Source organism: Otolemur garnettii, unplaced genomic scaffold (assembly GCF_000181295.1).
Source record: "Otolemur garnettii isolate 467f Iridium unplaced genomic scaffold, OtoGar3 scaffold00087, whole genome shotgun sequence".
Lineage (NCBI taxonomy): Eukaryota > Metazoa > Chordata > Mammalia > Primates > Galagidae > Otolemur > Otolemur garnettii.
In genome coordinates, this window is record NW_003852482.1 from 7274191 (window position 1) to 7293153 (window position 18963).

An 18963-nucleotide genomic window follows, 5' to 3' on the forward strand; every position below is an offset into this window, starting at 1 on the left:
TGTAACAGCCTCTCGGGGTTCCTTCCCCCTTGTGGCTGAGGAACCCTGACGCGCCAGCAATAAACCTGCCTCTTGCTTTTTGCATCGATTTGTGATTGTGAGTGGTCTTTGGGTAGGCGACCCCCGGGGTGGGCACAACAGTACCTGTAGTCCCAGCTACTCCAGAGGACGAAGCATAAGGATGGCTTGAGCCCAAGAGTTTGAGGTTGCTGTGAGTTATGATGACATCATGGCACTTACCCAAAAGGTAATGGAGTAAAATCTGTCTCAATAAGAAAAAAAAAAAAAAGGCACTGCCCCAAAGACTAAAATTACACACACAGCTTTGATTCCATTAAAATGAAAGACTTTTATTCAACAATGAATACGACAGACAAGTTTGACAAACTGGAAGAAAAGATTTGCAATGTGTTAAGACAAAGGATTGATATTCAGAATATGCAAAAAACTCAAGCAAAACAAGAAAAAGAAAACTCAATAGAAAAATATGCAAAGAAGACAGACAGTAACAAGAGAGAAAACTCAAATGTTTAATGAGCTCCTGGAATGATAATCCACACCACTGATATTCAGGAAAATGCAAAATAAAACAAGGTGCCCAGTAAATTAGACCAGCAAAAATTAAGATGTCAGTACTGGGGAGTAAATGGGGAAACAGGACCCTCATGCACCCTGGTAGAAGTATAAACTGGTACAGCCACACTGGTGAGCAATCTGGAAGCACTTTAATGAAATTAAACCAGAGTCTACCCATGACCCAGCATGCCTCCTTCTGGGACTGGAGCTCACAGGCTGCACAGACCCATAGGGGATCTCAGGAGGCAGAAGGGAGGTTCATGACAGCACTACTAGGGTAGCAGGGGGATGGGGGCAGCCTAGGTATGTACCCATCACTAAAGGGACCCAGCAGTAAAATGTGGGGATGCAGGGCATGGAATGCTGTGGAGCAGATAAAAATCAATGAATTAGGTGCACACATGGCCAGGTGGCTGGACCTTCAAAAATGTATTCCTGAGTGGAAAATGTATAAGAACAGTTTCTATAGATGACATAGATTTTGCCCTTTTTTTTTTTTTTTAAAGATAGAGTCTTACTTTGTCACCCTTGGTAGAGTGCCCTGGCATCATCAGCAACCACAAACTCTTGGGCACAAGAGATTCTCTTGCCTCAGCCTCCCGAGTAGCCGGGACTATAGGTACCATCACAATGCCTGGCTATTTTTAGAGACAGGATCTCACTCTGGCTCAGGCTGGTCTTGAACCCATGAGCTCAGGCAGTCCACCTGCTTCAGTCTCCCAGAGTGCTAGTATTACAGGCGTGAGCCACCACATCTGGCCTAGATGATATAGTTTACATACAGTACAACCTCTGTAGCTGACCACTTCCCTGCACTGACCACCTCTTTAAGCTGACCTCATTTTCATAGACCAGATGTACCACATGTACATATGTATCAGTACAAGAGGCCTAGTTCCTTATGTTGACCACCTCTGTATGTTGACCAGTATGTTACAGTCCCCTGGGTAGCAACTTACAGGATTCTATTGTATATTTATAATAAATGCAACACCAACAAACATTACTTATTTATAAGTATACACAACTATCCAAAAATGCATGTTAAACACATTTGAGTGGCTACCTGTGGTTGGAAAGCAGTGGAAAAGAGGACAGGAAGTGAAGGGGGAAAAACAGCAGGAGTAGGGCCTTGCACAGAATGACAGTGAGGGCATGCCACCAACTGATGCACATCCATTTCCTCCTCTTCACCTTCCTAATCCAGTGCCCACCTACTTGAAGGTCAAAAAGGAAGTGAAGGCCAGAGCAGTCTGTCACTACTGAAGGGCCAATAGGTTTACGGAGGAAAAATCACCTGTGCTCACTCACATGCCCTAGCAAGCTCGACTTGCAGTCCATAGTTAAAACATCGACGCTGGGGCAGTGATGTGACAGAGAGAACAAAGCTCTGAAGCCACAATGACCAGGCTCAAATACTAGTGCTCTCTACACTTGGAGCTGAGGCCTGGGTTCTGATTCTAGCTCTGGGCTTCACTAAATGAAGCAAAGATCTCTCAGCTCCTTCCAGCTCTAAGGGGCTGTGAAATGTGCCTGTCAGCCATGGAGTCACACACCTTCATGTTACTTTGCTTTCTAACCTACCTGAACTGGTTGTGAGACTCCTGGGAAAATACAGGGGGAGGGGCTCAAATGACACATTCCTGTATATACTCTATATTCCAACAACAGTTAGAGATGAGACTTGTGCAAAGTAGGTCAGCTTCATTTAGCCAGATTTAAAAACTGTTACCACAATTTTATATAAGTGACTGAGTGATGATGACTATTGCCATCTCAAACTAAAGGAAATAACCACTGAATATCTGGCTCCTAAAACTACTTTATAAGCGCCTCATATTTGCGTAACAATCTGACTCGCAAAGCTCTCTCGTATACATTATTTTGGGAGGATCACATAACAAATCTAAGAATCCAAGACTCCTGGAGGAAGGCAAAACAATTATTACTGTCCAGTTCTGTAGCCAGGAAAAAAACAGCCTTAGAGTGAAGCAAAGCCCACAGGCAGTCGCAGCCATCAGAGTTTACACTTGATATCAGGTCTTACTTTTCCAGTAAAGGCAGAAGTAAAACTTTCTTTTAAAAAAACCAAAACATTTTATGGCCTAAATTTGTAGGATACCATCTTTCTTAGTAATGGCAGACTGATAACCTAGCCTCAATGTGATTATACACATCCTTCAAAAGTAAACAAGAAACTCTTTCCATCTGGTGGGTATGTGGGCTATTACGACAAACAAGTGCCGGCACTGTACCCAGACAGAGCCCAATACACACAACTCTGAGCATGTCCATTAGAAGACAATCAGGCCACCAGGAATTAAAGAGGTTTCAATTTCTGCCCTAGTGCTTCCGAGAAAAAGGTTATTTGAGGGTGCTTAATTATTTTTTTAAATTTAAATCAACCTATATTATAATACCATATTCATGTACCATCATTTACCAGTTTATGGGCCTTATAGCAAATGCTTTACACTATTCTCTAACTGAACATTAATGTTTTGTTTTCAATTTTCTCCCAGAGAGACACAGGATTCACACATACACAGCTGCTCCCTCAGGAACTATGAACAAGAAGTTAAAGCTTCAGGGATTTCAGAAAAAAGGCCAAAAGCCAGGCAGATAGGCTCTGACACCGTTTTCTGCAGGGACCAGCATCTGGAGGTCAATACAGAGACTATCCCTGCCAGGCTTTGAGCTGATGCCTTTAGAATTAAGCAGTGATTTGATGCTCTTGTGAGGCAGTGGGTCAAGCTCACTAACTTTCTCTCAGAAATAAACAGCCCTTGAATGGGACCAATGTGCTTGCTCCAGTCAGGACTATGGGGGCTTCTTATATGGAAACAGCTTCTTTTGCCTGTATATAACTGAAATGTTTAGATTTGTTTAAAAAAGGGAAATGAATAAACACCAAGATTTGCAAAGGCCTCCCCAAAAGTAAGGCTCCTGTGTAGTTTTCCTAGTTCCAGGGAGGATGCCCTTGGAAGAGGATAGGAAGAGAATGGGATTGCTTAGGGCCAATTCCTCTCAAGTTGAAAATATACACACAATTCAAATCTGAACACACTCTAAATTGTAGGGCTCGAGGAAGTAATAGTTTACCGTCGTTTTCGAAGGATATGAATCCAGATGGTCCCAGAAACGAAGAAGAAAAAAGCCATAGAAATGTATAATTTGGGGAGAGGAATTTCTCCTGCTGAGAGGTAGCTGTCAGGATTCTTCTCTGTGATGTCAATCTGAAAAAACCAACATGAAATTAATTTTTACTTTTAGGAGCAGACTGTCCCTTAATCTGCAATTTGGAATCTCAGATATTTCACTTAAGGCTAATAAACTGAGGCCAGGCATGATGGCTCATGCCTATAATCCCTCTGGGAGACGAAGGAGGGATGATCTCTTTGAGGCCATGTGTTCAAGACCATCCTAAGCAACATAACAAGATCCCATATTTACAAAAAAATATTTAAAACTTAGCCAGGCCTGGTGGTGCACATCTGTAGTCTCAGCTATTCCAGAGCAGAGGCAGGATGATCACCTGAGCCCATGAGTTAAAGGTTCAGTGAGCTATGATCATGCCACTGTACTTCAACCTGGGGAACAGAGCAAGATACTGTCTCAAAAAAAAGGAAGGGGAAAGGGTGAGGGAATACCAGCAGATAACCATTATGTTCTTTTCTTTTTTTTTTGAGACAGAGTCTCACTTTGTTACCCTGGGGTTGAGTGCCGTGGCATCATAGCTCACAGCAACCTCAGACTCTTGGTCTCAAGTGATTTTCTTGCCTTAGCCTCCTGAGTAGCTGAGACTACAGGCACCAAGCCACAACACCTGGCTAGTTTACCCTTTTTTAGTAGAGATGGAGGTCTCACTCTTGCTCAGGCTGGTCGTGAACTCCTGAGCTCAGGCATTTCACCTGTTTCAGGCTCCTAGACATAATCACATTCTTAATACATAGGTTGAAGTGTGAAAACTCAACCTAAATTGCTTTATGTTTTCTTATTTACGAATCTTCTGCTGAACCATCCTGCCCAATGGCAGGAATGTGTGTCTGACCACATTTTTCTCTTACTTTAGTGCTCTAAAAATTAATTCTTACAGGTCAATAGATGTCTCAGATTTTATACTGACAAAAACCATGTAGAATAGTTTCCATACAGTACTCACATCAAGGCTGAATGAAAACTTGTCACTAGGCCACAATTCATTTCCAGAGCATTTATGAAAATAAAGACTGTACAGGCCTTCTTGGTCATCAGTGCTGATGTTAAAGAAAAACTGAAAGTAAAGAAAAAACATTTAAGAGTACCCAAATCCTTAGCTATATTTTTTAAATTTTAGAAATACATTATGAATATTAATGGACAGGAGAAAACAGACTACTTAAATTAATCAAATTCTCCCAGAGCAGAGTTTAAACAGATATATTCTTGTTCTACAACCCCCAATATTTTGCTAAAACAATTTTCAAGCATACAGAATAGCTAACAGAATTGAATAGTGAACAGCTACATGCCCAGTACCTAGCTTCTATAATTAACATTTACTATACTTGCCTAAATGTATATCTATTCATCTGTGATGGTTTTCTGCAAAAGTTTGCCAAAATAACCCAAGATGCAGTTATTTAGTTTTTGAGTCAACATCTTATTTTGTTCTTTGGGTGTAAAATACTTATGGCTGGGCAAGGTGGCTCATGTCTGCAATCTCAGCACTTTGGGAAGCCGAGGTGGGAGAATCCCTTGAACCCAAAAGTTTGAGATGAACCTGGACAACATAGTGAAACTAATCTCCACAAAGAAAAAAATTTTTTAAATTAGCTAGGCATGGGCCGGGCCTGGTGGCTCACGCTTGTAATCCTAGCATCTGGTAGGCCAAGGCAGGTGGACTGCCTGAGTTCACCTGTTTGAGATCAGCCTGAGCAAGAGCCAGATCCCTGTCTCTGAAAATAGCCGGGTGTCGTGGTGAGCACCTGTAGTCCCAGCTACTTGGGAGGCTGCAGTGAAAGAATTGTTTGAGCCCAAAAATTTGAGATTGCTATGAGTTGTGATACCACAGCACTCTACTGAGGGCAACAAAGTGAGACATTGTCTCAAAAAAAAAAAAAAAGAAAACTGAGCTAGGCATGGTGTCATGTACCTGTAGTTTCAGCTAGTCAGAAGGCAAAGGCAGGAGGACTACTTGAACCCAGGACATTAAGGCTATAGTGGGCTATGATCACTCCACTGCACTCCAGCCTGAGCAACAGAACAAGGCCTGATCTCAGAAAAAATATTATTTAAAAAAAAAAAAAAGGGCTGGGCAAGGTGTCTTATGCCTGTAATCCCAGAACTCTGGGAGGCTGAGGTGGGTAGAATACCCGAGCTTATAGGTTCAAGACCAGCCTGAGCCCATCTTTAAAAATAGCTGGGCGTGGACAGCACTGTGGCTTAAAGGAGTAGGGTGCTGGCCCTATAAGCCGGAGGTAGTGGGTTCAAACCCAGCCCCAGCCAAAACCTACAAAAAAAAAAAAAAATCGCTGGGCATTGTGGCCAGCACCTATAGTCCCAGCTACTTGGTAGGTAAGAGAATCTTTTTTTTTGTTTTTTTCTTTTTTTGAGACAGTCTCACTTTTTTGCCCTCAGTAAAGTGCTCTGGCCTCACAGCTCACAGCAACCTCCAACTCTTGGGTTCAAGCGATTCTTACCTCAGCCTCCCAAGTAGTTGGGACTACAGGCACCCACCACAATGTCCAGCTGTTTTTAGAGATGAGGTCTCACTCTGGCTCAGGCTGGTCTTGAAACTGTGAGCTCAGGCAATCCACTGTCCTCGGCCTCCTAGAGTGCTAGGATTATAGGCATGAGCCACTGTGCTCAGCCTGCAAGAGAATCTCTTAAGCCTAAGAATTTGAGATTGCTGTGAGCTGTGACACCACAGCACTTTACTGAAGGCAACAAAGTGAGACTCTATCTCAAAAAAGTAAATAAATAAAAAAGTGAGGGAAGAAAGACAGAAAAGCATCTTTTGTATTTTCTCAAGTAGGCAATAAAGCCTTAGAAACAACCACACCTGGATCTGAATCTCCCACTTTGGCAAGTTACTTCACCTCTTTGAGCCTCAGTTTCCTTATATGTGAAAGGGGAATAATATTAATACCTACTTCACAGAGTTGCTGGGAGGATGAACTGAGATAATAATGAATAGGCACTTAGCATAATGCCTGGCATTCATCCATTTGTTTCTGTAATTACTGAGGAGCTTTGTATAGGCCAGGCCCCATATCGAGAGTTTCATATTCAACAGTAATAAAAGAGATAAAACCCCTGCCCTTGGCTCGGCGCCTATAGCTCAACCGGCTAAGGCGCCAGCCACGTACACCTAAGGTGGCGGGTTCGAATCCCCAGCCCGGACCCGCCAAACAACAATGACGGCTGCAACCAAAAAATAGCCGGGCGTTGTGGCGGGCGCCTGTGGTCCCAGCTACTTGGGAGGCAGAGGCAGGAGACTCGCTTGAGCCCAGGAGTTGGAGGTTGCTGTGAGCTGTAATGCCACGGCACGCTACCCAGGGGGAGAGCTTGAGGCTCTGTCTCAAAAAAAAAAAAAAAAAACCCCTGCCCTTAAGGCTACCTTCTACAGAGGGGCAGACAGATGATAAATACAATAATGAGTACAGTATACAGCATGGTAGAAGGGATAAGTGCACATGAAAACAGAGTAAGATGAGGGGAACAAGAGTGGGCTCTCTGAAGACAGGGTGATCAGCAGAAGCTTTGTTGAGATGACATTTGAGCAAGGATGGAGGAGTCTGAGAAATAAGCATTCCTGCCCGGGGAAACAGCCAGAGCAAAGCCTAAACCCTGATATCTTTTTGAGGAAGAGCAAAGTGGCTGTGTGGGGGCAGAGTGAGCAGGAGAACAGCAGGAGCTGAGGTCACAGAGACAACAGTGGCCAGAGCACGTGGGCCTTGTATGCCAGTGGGAAGACTTGGGCTTTTACTGGAAGACAGACAGGAAGCTGGGAGAGGATTCCGAGCAAGTGAGAAAAACAGGTCACTTTTTAAAACAGGTCAGGTTAATTAACTGACTATTAACAGGTATTAATTAGCAATTAATATTGATGGTGATGAAAATGATGGTCACTAAAGTTTGAAGAACATATAAAATTGTTAGACAAGCAAAATAAGCTATGGCGAAAGAAATCAGAATAGTGATTGCAGGGGTGGAAGATCAAAACACTGAGAATCTCGATGGAGAGTAGCTTACATGGGTGCACACATTTGTCAGAACGATCAAACTGCACACTGAAGACCTATACATTTCACTGTAAGCAAATTCCAGCTCAATTAATGAAAACTAGATAGAAAAGAGGCAGTGATTCTTACAAGTTAATAATAAAACATTTGTATGATGCTTTACAAAGCACTTTTACAAAAAAGGCTCATAACAATCCTATGAAAAGGGTATCATTTTTTTATTTTTACATGATACGATGAGGTTTAGAAATTAAGGAAGTTGGCTCGGCGCTTATGGCTCAAGTGGCTAGGGTGCCAGCCACATACACCTAAGGTGGCGGGTTCTAATCCCCAGCCCAGGCCCACCAAACAACAATGATGGCTGCAACCAAAAAATGGCCAGGAGTTGTGGCGGGCGCCTGTGGTCCCAGCTACTTGGGAGGCTGAGGCAGGAGACTCGCTCGAGCCCAGGAGTTGGAGGTTGCTGTGAGCGTGATGCCAATGGCACTCTACCCAGGGGGATAGCTTGAGGCTCCAGCTCAAAAAAAAAAAAAAAAAAAGAAAGAAAGAAAGAAAGAAATTAAGGAAGTTATGCAAAATCACCCAGCTAGTAAATGGGTTCTGAGACCCAGTGCAGTATCTCGTGTGTATGTGTGTGTGTGTACATATATGTGTGTGTGTGTACATATATGTGTGTGTGTGTGTAGTGATGCTGCCAAAAAACACTCATGTGCAATTAATGAGACAGCTGAGCAGCTCATTCAAACTCTGAGTCTCAGTGAACTCATCTCTAAAATAACATAACTCTCAATCATCACCAAGAGTCTTTTCTGGTATAGAATGGTATGCTTCTGGCACACTAAATGGAAGGCAACATGGGCTCAAAGAGGCAGAGAGGTCATGGGAACAGCCTGGCAGAACTGAGTTGGAACCTTGCCCTTGTCACTTATACTGGACATTCACAAAATTATTCATTCTCAGAGACTTATGATTTGGTAAGTGGAAGCATAAGAACATCACCTTGTAGGTTTGTTATCGTCCCAGCATTCAAGTGACAAATACACGGCACACCTAAGTTATTATTCCTAAATTCAAAAATTCCTTTTATTTATTTTTTGAGACAGAATCTCACTTTACCACTCTCCATAGAGTGCCGGGGCCTCACAGCTCATAGCAACCTGCAACTCTTGGGCTCAAGCAATTCTCTTGCTTCAGCCTCTCAAGTAGCTGGAACTATAGGTGCCTACCACAATGCCTGGCTTTTATTTTTATTTATTTATTTATTTATTTTAAAGAGATGAGGTCTTGCCCTGGCTCAGGCTGGTCTCGAACCTGTGAGCTCAGGCAATCCACCTGCCTCAGCCTCCCAGAGTTCCAGGGTAACAGGCGTGAGCCACCACACCCAGTCTCAAAATTCCTTTTAAAAATTATCCATTTACATGATAGAGATAAACTCTATGAAGCTTTACTGAAAGAAAACACATACCTGAAATGAAACTGCTCCATCATTTTTATGAACAGAAAAGGATTTCTCCCTCATTGCCTATAATGACATAACAATCTGTTTAAGGGTGATGCTGGTAAAAAAAAGAGCACCATATCATGCCATGTATAATGCATTCCTGTGCATAATGCGGCCAATGTTGTTGACCCAAACTTTCAGGGAAAAAAATCTTCTATTTTAATTTTTTAATTCAAATCTTTGTTTACACACATTTAGGTACTTGTTTTTTGCATAGTAAAGGAATTTTAGCATTTTTTAAAACATATAACAAGAAATGTTACATATCAAATAATTATAAAACCCAATAGATACAAAGTACAAGAAACTTTACTTGTGGTCCCAGCTAGTTGGGAGGCTGAGGCAAGAGAATCACTTGAGCCCAAGAGTTGGAAGTGGCCAAGAGCTGTGATGCCACAGCACTCTACCAACAGTGACAAAGTGAGACTCTGTCTCCAAAATAAGTAAATAAATAAAAAGAAATTTTATGTACTGGTAACAAACAGTACTACTCATGTATAATGTGCATCCTTATTTTTCCCTCAAGGAGACTGGGCAAAAAAGTCTGCATTATAATACATGGCAAAATGTGGTATGTTAATTAAAATTAAACTAATTTACAAACCAAAACAACCATTCTTCTTAAACCCTAAATTTGCTAACCTTCAAAAGTTCTTTGAAAATAAAATCCAGTATCCTTTCAAGATATCTGAAATCCCTTTCACAGAGAGTGATATTTCTTTACCTATTTCCTTTCCTCAGCTGCCTCTTCTGCCCCTCCATAATATTCTACCTTCAATCCTTTGCCCCAAATCTTTCTGCTAGAGTGTTCTCTGCTCTTGAAGCTTTGGCTAGACCAAAGATGCTAGCCCAGGCCACACTCTGACATCATCTGAATGTATTCCTCACTTCGAATCATTAAAATATTGCTCTTCATACAATGGACTAATACTAAGCAATGAAAAGAAACAAACTATTAATACATACAGCATTATGGATGAACTCAAAGTAATTATGCTGAATAAAAGAATAAAGAACACTGCATAATCCATTTATACAAAGTTCTATAAAATTAATCTATACTATCATGACAGAAGTCGCTTGGGGACGGGAGGATTACAAAAGGGCAGGAGAAACTTTTAGGGTAATAAACACATTCATTATTAAATACCAAACTGTCTATTCAAATATGCAAAGTTCATTGTATGTCAGTTATATCTCAACAAAGCTGTTAAAACAAAACAAAATCCTGTTATTTGGGTGCCCCCGCACTGAAAAATCAAGATACTGCAAACCAAAACTTTCCCAATCTCCCCACTTCTGTACTTCTACCACCTTCTCCACTCTTCCTCTCTCCCCTCCCACCAGCCTAACTGGCCTCCAGAGGGGTCCTTTGTTTTACATCCCAATACATCTAGCCTGGTACTAGAGCAGATCTTGGTCACCTAACCTGTGTTACCACAATACTGTCCTGGGGTCCCTCTAATGCCACTGTCCACCTCTCCAAGGCTACCCTGCATATTACTTTCAGAATGATGCTCTTCAATAAATGCTATTTTTTTTTTTTTTTAAGAGATGAGGTCTTGCTCTGGCTCAGGCTGGTCTCGAACCTGTGAGATCAGTCGATCCACCTGCCTCAGCCTTCCAGGCTGTCACATTCTTTCCTGATCAAGAACTCAGGATAACTTCCTATTGCCTGCGCATCAATTCCTGGTATCGCCTGGCTCTATATTATCTAAGATGCCTATCTCTGTGCTCCCAAACATGTACCTTTGACTTCAAATAGGCCTCTGCTGGCATTTATCATGCACATTGCCACTGTCTAGTCTTGGCTTATGATATTCATCTCCTTTCTTCTCTTCCTTGGACAAACTCCAAGCTCAGCTCTGGTGACACCTTGCTCCTCCCATAACAACCTGACTCTCTAGCACTTACAAGTCCATACTCAATTTTCCTCTGAAATTGTTTCAGTACGCCAACACTATCTTCCTAAACAGACCACAATTCCCTGTAGATCAGGTCTGTACACACACAGTTGGCCTTCTGTATTGAGGGTTGTGTACCTGCTGATTGAACCAACTATGGATCAAAAATATTTTTTAAATAAATAATAGTACATAAAAAGTAACAGAGTCTAACAACTATTTACATAGTATTTACATTGTTTTAAATAGAAGTTATCTAGAGATGATTTAAAGCAGGCATCCTCAAACTACGGTCCGCAGGCCACATGCAACCGGCCTAGGACATTTATTGGGCCCGCCGGGTGTTTTTGCTGCCGCTGCCTGTCCTGCTTAGCAGCCGACTCGTCCTGGGCCCCGCAGTCCTGCCCTCCAACAGTCTGAGGGACAATGAACTGCCCCCCTGTTTAAAAAGTTTGAGGACCCCTGATTTAAACAGAAGAATTTGTGTAGGTTATACGCTACTATACCACTTTATAAAAGGGACTGGAGCACCTGCTGATGTCAGAATCCACAAGAATGGGAAGGGGTCTGAGAACAAATCCTCCCCTGGGCACCAAGGTGTGACTGTATGTGTATGAGCATGCATATATCAGTATATAAAAATACACATAACATAAATATATATGTACATCAGAAATGCTGAGCACAGGGTGGCGCCTGTGGCTCAAAGGAGTAGGGTGCTGGCTCCACATACTGGAGGTGACGGGTTCAAACCCAGCCCTAGCCAAAAACTGCAAAAAAAAAAAAAAAAAAGAAAGAAATGCTGAGCACAAGTGAGTGGTTAGTTCTTACCTTTGAATCCACTGTACTTCTTTTAGAGTTTCCACTGTCTAGGAGGAGAAACATTTAAGATATTTTTGCATAATCAAATATATATATATGCACACACACCCCCCCTTATATGTGTACTGTTTTATATGTACATATATAAAAACAGGATCATTTTATGAGGCTCCAGCTTATCTAATATCAAATAATCAATATCTAATATCAAATCATTAAAACCAACAAAAAATCTTATGGACTGACATTTTCTCAGGTCCCAAAACATAAGTTTTGAGCAGCAGAACCAGCAAATCAGAACTTAATATACTGTATGTGATATAGTAAATAATAATTAGTACCAACAGCAAAACCCATTTCTGCATAATCTAGTATATGTTATTATCAGAGTTGCCACATGGAATGGTTTTCCTTATTTTCTAAGTGGTCACATTTAAAAACAAATAATTTCTCCAAAAACATACAATGTTGGCTCAGCGCCTGTGGGTCAAGTGGCTAAGGCGCCAGCCACATACACCTAAGGTGGTGGGTTCAAATCCAGCCCGGGCCCGCTAAAACAACAATAATGGCTGCAAATAAAAAATAGCCGGGCGTTGTGGCAGGCGCCTGTGGTCCCAGCTACTTGGGAGGCGGAGGCAGGAGATTCGCTTGAGCCCAGGAGTTGGAGGTTGCTGTGAGCTGTAATGCCACAGCACTCTACCCAGGGAGACAGCTTGAGGCTCTGTCTCAAAAAAAAAAAAAACAAACATACAATGTGTGAGATTTGCACACATGAAAAATTAATAGCAAATATTAGCATGATGCATATTTACTTTAGCCACAATAAGAAGTGTTAAGATTACAAACAAGACACAGTGGGCATTGATGCCTTATTTTTTTACATAAGATACTCTTCACAAAGGTCACAGGATTTCAAGCTCCCTGCAGGACAGAGTTTCAGAACAAAAAGAAAGAAAAGACTATTTTCTGCCCAGGAAGCAGTTATGAGAGTACAAGGGACCTAGATAAGGAAGTGATACACAGACATTAAACTGTGCATCACACAAATGTAATATTAATATTTATGAATGAAAAAACTGTATAAGTAACACAATAAGCCATAATTTACCCTCAAAGAACCACATATAAATCACTAGATGAACCTCAGTTAATAAAAGAGATCATAAATAAAAATTGATTAATATAGAGAAAAAGTAGAGCCTCAGTAATAATAAATATAAGAACAGGAATACCTTTTTTGCTTTTCATTTTAGGATTTTTTTTTTTAGAGACAGAGTCTCATTTTGTCACCCTTGGTAGAGTACCCTGGCATCACAGCTCACAGCAACCTCAGCACTGATTCTCTTGCCTCAGCCTCCCCTCCTGGGACTACAGGTGCCCACCACAATGTTAATAACCATAACATCTGGTTATTTTTTTGTTGCAGTTTGGACGGGGCTGGGTTCAAACCCACCACCCTCCGTATATGGGGCCGGTGCCCTACTCACTGAGGCACAAGTGCAGCCCAGGATTTTTTTTAGAAAAGAAAATACATAGTATTGACTAGGATGTGCTAATGTGCACGCTACTCCTATATATTTATGATGGCATTATAAATTCACATAACTCATTTGGAAAGGAATTTGAAAATACTCTATGTATCAATATTATCAAAAGCATTAACATCCTGTGAACCAGAAATTCTAATGGTGGGATCCCATCCCACGATAAGTTCTTTATATGAAAAAACTCTATGCATAAACATATCCAATGCAGCATGTTCATAACACCATAAAAATGAGAATGTGTCTCCCTAAGGGGAGAGGCTGAACAAGTTACATTAGTCACTTAACGGGATATGTGACGGGTTTGAAATAGATTATAAAGTAAACAGGCATGCATACAAAATTATAAACATGACTCTGAACTTTAGAAATCAAATATTCTTGACTTGACTCTTGAAATAAGCTCATAAGATAACATGGATTACCACACTTCTAAAGTTGGGAATAAAAAGAAATGACTGGCGGCACCCATAGGTCAGTGGGTAGGGCGCCAGCCACAAACACCCAGGCTGGCAGGTTCCAACTCAGCCTGGGCCAGCTAAACAACAATGACAACTGCAAAAACAAAAAAGCTGGGTGTAGTGGTGGCACCTGTAGTCCTAGCTACTTGGGAGGCTGAGGCAAGAGAAACCCTTAAGCCCAAGAGTTTGAGGCTGCTGTGATGCCACAGCACTCTACTGAGGGTGACATAGTGAGATTCTGTCTCAAAAAAAAAAAAAAGAAGAAATGACCATTCTTTTCCCATCTTCTCTATATTTTCCATATTTTTCTTTAATATTTACACATTTTAAAATAACCTCCAAAATAAAATAATGCTAAGGAAAATAACAGATCATGTCTGTTTTTAATTTATGAACAAAAAGAGATCTTCAAAACAAGGTACGAAACTAAATAAATGCTAGCTTCCACCTTATGGTTTACCTTGCTTTTTCTGCGTCTGGTTGCCTGATGAAACAGAAATAACATCAGGCTCCTGGTTCGGCCCAATGACCTTCTCATCCTTGTTGAAGATGATCGTTGGTAACTGGGTACCAGCTTCCGGTGGAGACCTTATTCTTACTCTGCATTCAAATAACATAGAAGAAAAAAGTTCAAAAGCAGTGCTCTTGGCCATTTACCATGTATTAAGTGTTACATGCAAGGTGTTATGTCAAGCTCACTAGTCTACAGTGTAGATTCTTTTTTTTTTTTTTTGAGACAGCCTCAAGCTATCCCCCTGGGTAGAGTGCCATGGTACCACAGCTCACAGCAACCTCCAACTCCTGGGCTCAAACGAGTCTCCTGCCTCAGTCTCCCACATAGCTGGGACTACAGATGCCCGCCACAACGCCCGGCCATTTTTTTGGTTGCAGCCATCATTGTTGTTTGGCGGGCCTGGGCTGGGGATTCGAACCCACCACCTTGGGTGTATGTGGCTGGCGCCTTAGCCGCTTGAGCCACAGGCGCTGAGCCTACAGTGTAGATTCTGTTATCTACATTTTACAGATGCTGAAACTGAGGCCCAGAAAAGGTAAAATCTTGCCCAAGGGCACCAAGTGAGGAAGTAGCTGGTAGAGGAGCCAGGCAGTCTCTAAAGCCTCCGTTCCCAGCAATCACTCAATTGTGCTAAATGCATTTTCCCCTAAGTATCTGTAAAACACTCAGCAAATTGACACATAAGGGAAAAGGAACCAGAAACCACAGAAACCAAGAAGACATTAAAGTGAAGTCTAGGGGAGCATAAGAAGAGCATGAGCCCATCAGTTGTCTGCTCCATTCCTTTCTGCCTCCCCCAACCTTTTATTCTGAGACAGAGTCTCACTCTGTACCCCTGAGTAGAGTGCCACGGCATCATAGCTCACAGCAACCTCAAACTCTTGGGCTTGATCGATTCTCCTGCCTCAGCCTCTCCAGTAGCTGGGACTACAGGTGCCCACCACTACACCTGGATAATTTTTCTATTTTTAGTAGGGATGGGGGTCTTGCTCTTGCTCAGGCTGGTCTCATACTTCTGAGCTCAAATGATCCACCCACCTCAGCTTTCCAGAGTGCTGGGATTACAGGTGTAAGCCACTATGCCCTTTCCATTTTTTTTTTTTTTTTGAGACAGAGTCTCAAGCTGTTGCCCTGAGTAGAATGCCATGGCAACAGAGCTCACAGCAACCTCCAATTCTTGGGCTCAAATGATCCTCCTGCCTCAGCCTCTCCAGTAGCTGGGACAAATCCTGGCTATTTTATAGAGACAGGGTCTCCCTTTTTGCTTAGGCTGGTCTTGAACTCATGAACTCAAGCACCATCTGCCTCAGCCTCCCAGAGTGCTAGGATTACAGGCATGAGCCATGGCACCCCACCCTCTTTCCCCTTAACAGACTGAATTTTGTTACCCTATCTCACCCCAGAAGGGGCCAGGGATAGTGTTCGTGGCTGAGTGAGCATGTGACCTAAATTCACACACAGAGGCATGAATCATTCTAACTATGGGAAACAGAGCCATCTGGTGCTGGCTGGTGCTGGCTGGTGCAACCTGCCTGAGGAAGAAGCTAATACAGATGATCGTACAGCAGAGAGACAAAGGTACCTGAGTCCTTCACAGTAGTAAGCCACTGCCAGGGGCTTCTTACCTGGAGCCCTCCTACCCCACCTCAAATAGGTGAGGTCATCAATATCTTCACTGTTTAAGCCAGTCTAAGTTAAGTCTTTTGTTGCTTGATGCCAAAAAGCATTTTCACATGAGACATTGTCAGATTAATTTTCCTAAATAAAAGGCTAGGCAGTGCCTGTGGCTCAGTGGGTAGGGCACCGGCCCCATATACTGAGCATGGCGGGTTTGAACCTGGCCCTGGCCAAACTGCAAACAAACAAACAAAAAGAAAAATAGCCGGGCATTGTGGCCAGCGCTACTCGGGAGGCTGAGGCAGGAGAATTGCCTAAGCCCAGGAGTTGGAGGTTGCTGTGAGGTTATCAAAAACAATATAAAGTTAGAATCTACTACAGTTTTATGGCAAAGTATTTTTTTTTTCTTTAGATACTTCTTCATTCATCTTCCTACCTCCAATCTTACTCATTTCAAATCTATCCTCTTCTGGGCCACTATTGGTCTACCTTAAAAGTAGTCCGAGCCCACAATTCCTAGTTTAAAACCTATCAGGGGTTGGGAGCAGTGGCTCATGACTGTAATCCTAGCACTCTGGGAGGCCCAGGTGGGCGGATTGCCTGAGCTCACAGGTTTGAGACATGCCTGAACTGGAGTGAGACCTCGTCTCTAAAAATAGGCAGTCATTGTGGCAGGCACCCGTAGTCCCAGCTACTTGGGAGGCTGAGGCAAGAGAATCACTTGACTCCAAGAGTTGGAGGTTGCGGCTCGGCGCCTATAGCTCAACCGGCTAAGGCGCCAGCCACGTACACCTAAGGTGGCGGGTTCGAATCCCCAGCCCGGACCCGCCAAACAACAATGATGGCTGCAACCAAAAAATAGCCGGGCGTTGTGGCGGGCGCCTGTAGTCCCAGCTACTTGGGAGGCTGAGGCAAGAGAATCACTTGACTCCAAGAGTTGGAGGTTGCGGCTCGGCATGATGATTCCATGGCACTCTACCCAGGGTGACAGCTTGAGGCTCTGTCTCAAAAAAAAAAAAAAAAAAAAAAGAGTTGGAGGTTGCTGTGAACTATGATGCCATGGCCCTAAGTGACACACTGTCTCAAAACAAAACAAAACAAACAAAAAAAACCTGTCAGGTTCCCTTAGATATTACACACAATATTATGTATTTACAAGCCACAAAAATCCTTACCAACTATCTTATGAGGTAGAGGCTACCATTGTGAGGTAGGTAAGGACATTGAGGCTCAGAGTCACACAGCTAGTGAGTAGCGAAAACCATTACTTGAATCTAGCCCTGTTTCTTACCATGTTCCCCTCTCTGTCAGTAATGAACCCAGCTGACTGAACCAATCATGCCACTTCATGCCACTTGGCCTTTGCACAGACTACGCCCTCTGCCTACAATGCTCTTTCCTTCCTTATTCATTGGTAAAAGCCCTAGAAGGCTGCTTATGTCAACACTTGAGGCTTTTCCTTCTGTTCTGTAATTCTTGAGATTTTCTTCCCCATTTCTCTAACTGGCTGTGATCATTTATATTGCTGTTCTATCTCTCCACTCACCTATACAAACTCCACCAAGATGGAACCAGTCTCCCTCACCTGGTTTTTAGATCTCTAACACATGTATAGTCTTTGGCACATGGCAGGCACCCAAGGGATGTTATTGTACAATAAATACTCCTCAACTCTACTCTGGGACTGAACTGAAAGAACATTAGAATTACTTACTCACTTCTGGAGATGTCTAGGATTAGAAGTGTGACAGAGGCAAACTGTTTCTTTAAAATACAGTAATTCACATCTTCATCCTGAGAAAAGAGTAACCAATTGTATATCATATGACTCCCTCACATGAGAACAAAAACAGAAAAGGTTCAGGGAACTAGGCAAATGAGCAGCTCAACCTCCATTCCAAACAGTAAACCAACTGTGGGTGCTCAGAAACACCTGTACTTCAAAGCAGCCACCACCTCAAGAAAGTGGCATTGCAGGAAGTAGGATGTTCCCACTCAATGGCTTAGGCTCAAGTGAAGACAGTGATCAGGTCATTCATTTAACACTTACCAGGTAGGAAGAAAAGCCATCATTCTTTGTACGGTCTAGGCTGAATCCGATCTAGGGGAGAGCAGAAACAGCAGAGGTAAAGAGCCACACAATTGTCCATAACTATCTTACTCATAGAGCAAAAGAGGTGAATCTTCTGGCCTAGTTTCCTTTTAGTTTTCTCAGCATTCATTTTTGCAAGAAAGTGGTATCTGGGCCCAGGTGTGGTGGCTCACACCTGCAATCCCAGCACTCTGAGAGGCCAAGGCGGGTAGACTGCCTAAGATCACAGGTGCAAGACCAGCCTGAGTCAGAGCAAGACCCCTCCTCTAAAAATAGCCAGGCACTGTGGCGAGTGCCTGTAGTCCCAGCTACTGAGGAGGCTGAGGCAAGAGAATTGCTTGAGCCCAAGAGTTAGAGGTTGCTGTGAGCTATGATGCTACCACACTCTACTGAGGGTGACACAGTGAGACTCTGTCTCAAAACAAATAAATAAGGAGTGGCGAGTGTGGCTCAAGGAATAGGGCACCAGCCCCCTATGCTGGAGGTGGTAGGTTCAAACCCAGTCCCAGCCAAAAAAAAAACTGAAAAGAAAAATAAATAAATAAATAAAATAAAAAAGTGACATCTGCCTAAGTAAAATCACTAATTACTAGAATTATTCAAGAATCACGGGCAGTGCCTGTGGCTCAAAGGAGTAGGGCACTGGCCCCATATGCCGGAGGTGGCGGGTTCAAACCCAGCCCCAGCCAAAAACTGCAAAAAAAAA

General features: G+C 42.7%; 1 protein-coding gene across 1 annotated transcript in view; it reads right to left on the minus strand.

The window, feature by feature from the left end:
• Positions 1-18963, minus strand: part of GPR107 (G protein-coupled receptor 107) — an 83659-nt gene that overhangs the window by 48345 nt on the left and 16351 nt on the right. Inside the window, exons 3-9 of the mRNA XM_003794899.3 lie at positions 18216-18266; positions 17880-17959; positions 14495-14634; positions 12039-12076; positions 9268-9324; positions 4739-4849; positions 3679-3812 (exon numbers count right to left, since the gene is read on the minus strand). Of these exons, the coding sequence (XP_003794947.1) occupies positions 3679-3812; positions 4739-4849; positions 9268-9324; positions 12039-12076; positions 14495-14634; positions 17880-17959; positions 18216-18266 (611 nt within the window). The remainder of the gene's footprint in view (positions 1-3678; positions 3813-4738; positions 4850-9267; positions 9325-12038; positions 12077-14494; positions 14635-17879; positions 17960-18215; positions 18267-18963) is intronic.